The sequence below is a fragment of the Cucurbita moschata genome, unplaced genomic scaffold (assembly GCF_002738365.1).
Source record: "Cucurbita moschata cultivar Rifu unplaced genomic scaffold, Cmos_1.0 Cmo_Scf00019, whole genome shotgun sequence".
Classification (NCBI taxonomy): domain Eukaryota; kingdom Viridiplantae; phylum Streptophyta; class Magnoliopsida; order Cucurbitales; family Cucurbitaceae; genus Cucurbita; species Cucurbita moschata.
In genome coordinates, this window is record NW_019268535.1 from 1299748 (window position 1) to 1306882 (window position 7135).

The 7135-nt window shown below is 36.6% G+C and overlaps 2 protein-coding genes across 2 annotated transcripts; one reads left to right on the plus strand and one right to left on the minus strand.

Annotated features, from left to right (window-relative positions):
- Positions 1–622: 622 nt before the first annotated feature.
- LOC111456975 lies at positions 623–3553 on the plus strand. The gene is made up of 2 exons (XM_023099061.1): positions 623–809; positions 2861–3553. Exons 1-2 carry the CDS (start codon positions 719–721, stop codon positions 3346–3348), a joined length of 579 nt encoding a protein of 192 aa, XP_022954829.1. The 5' UTR covers positions 623–718; the 3' UTR covers positions 3349–3553.
- A 1035-nt stretch (positions 3554–4588) lies between these two features.
- Positions 4589–6968, minus strand: LOC111456972 (nucleoside diphosphate kinase-like). Its single transcript, XM_023099059.1, has 7 exons — positions 6673–6968; positions 6522–6578; positions 6174–6260; positions 5904–5984; positions 5723–5835; positions 5590–5639; positions 4589–4779 (listed from the first exon to the last, which is right to left on the minus strand). The coding sequence occupies exons 1-7, from the start codon at positions 6919–6921 to the stop codon at positions 4712–4714; spliced, it is 705 nt and encodes a 234-aa protein (XP_022954827.1). The 5' UTR covers positions 6922–6968; the 3' UTR covers positions 4589–4711.
- Between the last annotated feature and the right edge of the window lie 167 nt (positions 6969–7135).

Genomic DNA, 7135 nt, shown 5'->3' on the forward strand with positions numbered 1-7135 from the left:
TTATTGAATTTTTTTAGGTTGGATTTGGATGTTGATTTTTTTTTTCTTTTTTTTTTTTAAATTATTCTTACTTGCATGTTACGTTAATAACTAAACTCCATAAAACTCAAATATCAAACATTCACAAGTATGACACATCACAAACATTAGTTACAAATGTTAAATATTCTTAATTTTCATAATAATATTGAAAATAGGGTTGAATTGTAATTTTATTTTCGAGTTGGTCCAAGAAAATGTCAACTCACAACCGACCTGAGTTTTTTGTTTTTAAAAAATTCAACATAATTCAAACAAACCAAAAATAAAAGAAAGTCTAACCTAACTCAACTTTTATATTTTGGGTTGGATAGCTCGAGTTGGTTGGATTCTCGTGTCATATGATGATTCATCATATGTAAGAATCATGTTAAATTAATTAATTAAATTGTTTTGGTGCTTGTAAATCAATTGCTTCAAAATAATATAAAATATTTTAACTTTATAACGAAGCGGCCCATATTAATAAAGCCCGTGTAGGCCCAAACTGAAGCGGCCCATATTAATAAAGCCCATGTAGGCCCAAACTGAAGAGGACAAAGATTGCATTGTAAGCTTCCCGCCCTTTCTCGATTCGTTTACGCGCCACTGAAATCTGAATTCCGCATTTTTCATTTCTTCTTCTAGAGTAAGCTGTTGAGACATTCGTGTCTGTGCGGCTCTGATTGAGAGTGAAACGATGTTTGGGAGGATCAGATCGCCTTCTTCACTAGAGTCCTTGGAGCGGGCGACTTCCAAGATTCATAAGGATGATTGTCTCTCCATCTACGGTTCGTTCTCTATCTCAATCTTTGTTTTTAATATAATTATGGACTCGCAAGTTAGCTCTTTAGGAATCTGCCGATTTCTGTTTTTTTTTTCTTTTTTGCTTACTTAAATATATGCGATAATATGACAGGATTCTTTCCATTTCATGGAAATCAATTTTTGCTTGGATTGAAAAATGGTGTGTTCTCGCCCTTTTTTCTTTTGTTTTCTTTTGGTTTTTCAGTTTTTTAGCCACTTAGTAGACAGGAAACTAGGTTTGTAGTACTTTGGCGGAGAACAGTTGAATTGGTTATGGAAAGTGTAGGAGATCTGGTTTTAACGATGTTTAGAATTAGAAACAATTAGACGTATTTAGTAACCAACAAGAACAAGGGATCAGATGTGAGAATTTGAATGGGGTATTGATATTATCTTGTTATTTGGAATGACTATAGTGAATGATTCTTGAATTTGATAGAGAATGAAAGAAGAACTCTGTTTGAATTATTGTTCGTTTCATTGTTTAAAACTTAAAAAGTGGATCTGCTGTACCGGATTATGTATTTGAGAGCTGTTATTTTCGGGGTCATTGCTCATTTGTGATGAAGAGTTCATTCAGCTTATAGCGTCAGAGTTTCTGGAGAGATTAGTAGTACAGCTTCTGTTGGCAAGTCTACATTGTTGTGTTGATTTGCTTATCGTAGGCAGAGGATTTAAAATCCTAGTTGATTAATTAAAGTACGCTTATTTTTTGAAACCCACTTCTCTGACTAAACATTAACTTTCAAGTTGTAAATCTACGAACTTGCTACATCACAAACTTATGTTCTTGTAACTTATCATTAATCAAATGTTAGCTATACATTAGACTTTCCAATTGTAGGCTAATCTAGTGCACATTTCTCAAACTGCAAGTAGAATACCCTTCCTCTTCTGAAATGTGAAGTACCGAGAGCATTCAACAGTGTCCTTGTTCAGAGAATTGTATTGTTTGCCAAGCAGTTTTTTAATGCAAGCATATACATGATTCTTAAAGCTGAAAGATATGAAAACGAGGAGACATTGCTGCTGCTAGCGATTGATATTGAGCCATCAACGTTTTATTTAATAGCTTTTTTCTAAAAAAAAAATTAGTATTGCTGGTGGCTGACCAAGTTTGTAGTGGCTTCTTTTTCCAATGATCAAGTAAGCAATAGCATCGTTCTAGCAGTCTATGCTTTGGCATCCTTTAACGAATGGAAGGAGAAATACTCTCTTTTAGAGTACAAGGAGAGTTCTAGTGTGAGATCTCACCTCGATTGGAGAGGAGAACGAAATATTTCTTTTAAGAGTACGAAAACCTCTCGTAGCATATGTGTTTTAAAACTTTGAGGAAAAGTCCGAAAGAAAACCCCAGAGAAGATAATATCTGCTAGCAGTGGACTTAGATTGCTAGTGATACACCTTTTTGTGCATTATCATCACTCTAATAGCATATCTATCCATGCGTTTAGTTAATTAGATTGCCTTCTGGGCTCATAGAAATTCTATCACACAATTTGCTCCAGTTAATCGCCTTTGAATGTGCAATTGTGCATTCTGTAGGATTAGATAAATAGTTGGAATTGTTGTTAAGTCATTAGTAATGAAACTGTTCGGATGTGAAGGTCTCCCTGTCTCTTGCTAAAATCATTACTCTTTTTCTATGACAACAGTCGATGAATCAAGGTAATTTTTTTTGTTGTTGTGACGCTTTGGTTACTCTCTCCTCTCCCGATCGCTCGAAGTCAGCTTACAATAGTGGCTTGTTGAAAGTATCACTCATCGAGACTCTTTCGAGGATTACCAGTTCCCGAGGGACCTATGTTTTCTTTGTTTACTTGTATAAGCTTTCAATTTTTAGGCCTGAACCATACAGTTCACTTTCCCTTAGAATTAGACTACAGTCCAGAATCTGAAGTTGGGGATAAACAGCCGATTGGTAGAAATATTGTTTTAGTTTAGGAATTCAAATTTTTGGGTTTTAAGACCATTTATGAGACCAAGAACAATTGGATAAAATTCTTTACAGTTCTCATTTATTGCCTTCTTGCAGAGACCACCCTAATGAAGCTTAAACTCGGTTCCCAACGAGACCCATGTCCACCAATTACCTTAGAGGATGCCTTAGAGGATGGAGAAACTGATTCTAACTCAAGTTCATCGTGTACTGAGGCAATGAACACACATGCATTTCTGAAGGATTCTCATCAGTTAGTCAATTCAACCAAAGAAGACTTGATGGCTGTAGATTCAGATTATTCGACTACTTCTACACCTGATTCTTCCGAGGATTGCCAATCAACAGAATATTCAACACAGCGTAGGATGAACAACTCCATTCTCTACCTATTCTCTAAGTTTAAAAATTCTTCAGGAACTCCAAAAATCATGGAGGAGGAGGAGGCAGTGGCAACAGAAGACATCTGTTGCGTGGTTATGTCGCCGAGTTCTAGTGCATCGCAGTTGACTGACAACAGCGAGCTGCATTCAGAGCAAGAACCCATCGATTTTTCAACTTCGTTATCAGAAAAGGTTCTGTAACTTGGTGGCGTGATCGAACATCATTCCAAATCCAGATTCAGTTCCCAATGGCAATGAGTACTCGTTCGTGTTTTACTTCAAACCTGCTGAAATCATGTTGTAATTTTATGTCCAAGATGCAGAATATGTAAAGGAAATTGTATAATTCTCGTATCCGAACATGAGCTTAATTATGAAGTGTTTAATACAACTCCTTGCGGAAACACCTCCTCGTGGGAAATCGGGAAGAGATTTCAAGATAGTTTATAGGATATTACTGCACTTTGTTCTAGATTGAGATTGCTTTGAGTTTCTTGGAGATGAAATCCTAGACCATCTCCTAGATAGGGTCTTTGTTTGAATTTCTTGGAGATGAAAACTTAGATAGGGTCATTGTTCTCGATTGAGATTGCTTGAGTTTCTTGGAAATGAAAAGTTAAATAGGGTGAAAGGGTACCGAGATTGCTTGAGTTTCTTGGAAATGAAAAGTTAGATAGGATGAAAGGGTACCGAGACTGCATGAGTTTCTTGGATATGAAAACCTAGAATATTTAGTAGCAGCGACCTTTGAGTTTCTTGGAAATGAAAAGTTAGATAGGGTGAAAGGGTACCGAGATTGCTTGAGTTTCTTGGAAATGAAAAGTTAGATAGGGTGAAAGGGTACCGAGACTGCATGAGTTTCTTGGATATGAAAACCTAGAATATTTAGTAGCAGCGACCTTTCAATTTATTCTTAAAATATCTAGATATTTTAATCTTAAACCATTTTTAAAAATATCTAAATATATTTTTTCTTACACGTTCTAAATCATTTTCTTAAAATAAATATATAATGGGTTGATACGATTATTAGGCATTCTTTTAAAATATCTTAGATATTTTTATTCGTAGCAATATTTTAACCTAGAGTAAGTGCTTTGGATTTTTTAATCCACCAGGGCTAGTTTGACTCATACATTCCCCTAAAGAGGTACAGGGGAGTCTCATCTTTCTCATGCGGACTCAATGTTGCCCACTGAAACGAGTACCTTATCTTTGACCACCATTAGCACAGCTTCGAATAACTTTTTTTTTTATTGTCTACAACTATCGATGCGGTTCATATGCTTTCTTGTGGACTCAATGTCCCCCATTGAAACGAGTACCTTATCCTTGACCACCATTGGCACAAATTCGAGTAACTCTTTTTTTATTGTCTACAACTATCGATGCTCTTCATCCCCAAGAAATTTTCAATTATTACTACACATCATCTTCATAATTCTGGATGAAAAAATTCTCAATTATTTTTTGCATAAACAGTTGTGTGAGGAAGATTACAGGGCTCTCTACTAATTCAAAATTACAGACAAGAGTAATATCACAATTCTTTCTGAGGACAATGTCACTCTATCAGCCATGGTGCAAGAGCTGGCTCCCACTCGACCACTTCGCCTTCTTTGAACCAGAGAGCTGCACAGACAGAGTTGAGGATTGAAGAAAATGCAAGATCTAATGGATTGTCAACAACTTTTAATCCATTCTAAAAGAATTAGGCTTTACGTGAATTCAACACTTGATTACTGCAGCATCCCTAAACTACAAAACTAGTCAACATAATCAGGATTTCATCTAACCTGCAAAATTGTTTCTAACTCGAGTGGATCTTCATCCTGAAATGCAGATGCTACTTTTCTTTTTAAAAAGTCGACATCCGTCCCAAGACAACAAGACCCAGACTCTAGAAACATCGAGGATTTTCCTTCTTAAACTCGCTCAAAGAACGCGTATACTACTTTTCACTTTGTACAAGCTTTTATTTCCAACTTGTTTCCATCAACCATTCCAGCAAGAGCCCAAGCCCACTGCTAACAATATTGCCCTCTTTGGCCCGTTACGTATCGTCATCACCCTCACGGTTTTAAAGTGCATCTACTAGGGAAAGGTTTCTACACCCTTATAAGGAATACTTTGTTCCCCTCTTTAACCGATGTGGGATCTCACATTTCTTTTTCTGCTTCTAAAAGAAACTGATCGTTAGCAGAAATAACCCTTATGATTCTGAAGCGTGTTATTTCCTCTTAGATTTAACATTTTCCGTGTTTGGTAAAAGACGACCAACTTCAATTCATTGAGTGGAAGGTGGAAGATTTATTTGGTGCAGTTTCTTAGCTTTGAAATAATGAGAACTCTACCATAACAATAACAAATCCATTGGCTATACTAATACGATCGAAATGTACACACAAATTACGCCATTTTAAATCACGAAAGGTCTCTTACCTACTTCACGCTTGCCACTCTCGGGACTATCGCTCCCATGAATCACATTCCTGCCAATATGTTCAACTAAGTTATTTCTTGTAACCATTGCATTTAATCATTAAACCAAGAATCAAGTTTAATAAGGCCAAACCTTCCTTTTTGAATAGAAAGATCCCCTCTAATTGTTCCTGGCTCGGCTTCGAGAGGATTTGTAACTCCGATTAACTTCCGTGCTGATGCCACAACACCAACACCCTCCCATGCCTAAATAAACACGGTTAACATTGACATGAAGCCGAAATACAGCAGAATAGAGTCTTAGAGAAACATACCATACACACAACAGGACCTGATGTAATGTATTCAATTAAACCAGGAAAAAAGGACTTGCCCTTAAGATCCTTGTAGTGTTCCTGAAATGATACAAGATTAGTTTAATGGAAATTTTAATGAAAATCTCGAACAACCCATTAGTTTATGGAGTAATCGTCCAAAGTTGTTGAAAAGAAACAATTTAGTACTCTAAATACTTTCAATCTTTTGAGATTAATCCAGAAGGCTTCAGAAACGTAGTGGAAAATGAACGTGGTTCAAGAACAAACCTCAGCCAAATCCTTGGTGCATTGGAAGAGCTTCAAGCCAGTAAGCTTAAACCCTTTCTTCTCAAATCGTGAAATTATCTCTCCAACCTAAAACAAACTCAGTTAAAGCAAGAACACTTCAGAATGTTCGTCAAGCAGTTCTCCACTATAATTACAGAGGAAATTGTGGAATTCTTCATTTTTTTAATGTTAAATTTGATATGATTCAACACAACTGAACTCGCATTCAAGAATTGAGACCTTAATAGCAAAGAAACCGAACAATGAACATTGAAGAACTCTGAATTGCAAAGATCGACAGCAACCATAGAGAGAAAGCGAGGAAATAGCAAATTAAAAGAAACTCACAAGGCCACGTTGAACACCGTCAGGTTTCACCATAATGTAGGTCTGGTCGACTCGTTCCTGCACCTCAATGGACAAAATCAATTAATCTTCAAAACAGGCCAATCGAAAACCAGTTGAATCGAACGAAGAAGAGAAATGAAAGTGAACAAACCAGGGAGGCAACCAAATGAGGCAAGAAAATGAAGGATTCATTGTTAGTAGAAGCAGCACGAGAACGAATAGAAAGTTGGGGAAAGAGATTAGAATTCGAAGGGAATGCTGAAAGATGGTCGTGGCGGCGGCGATGGCGGCTCAGGGTGGCAGTCCGGGTAGGGGTAAAGCAGCAAACCGTTGTCGTCGTCGTCGGCGGCGGCCGGATAAGCGGCAGAGCTCCTCTTCCAAACACGGCCACAGCGTCCATTTCGCTCGCCCTCTCACTGAAAAATCCCAATCCGAAAAGGTCTGTGTCGAAGGAATTTATATCGGAGAACAACAATTAAATTAAAAGCTTTTGCGTTTTTTAAATATAATTTACAAAAAATTAAATAAATAAATAAATTATTTCTTGCTTTTTGGTGTCTAAAATTTAAAATTCAAAAATTCAAAGTCTTTAACAAAAAAAAAAAAAAAAAAAA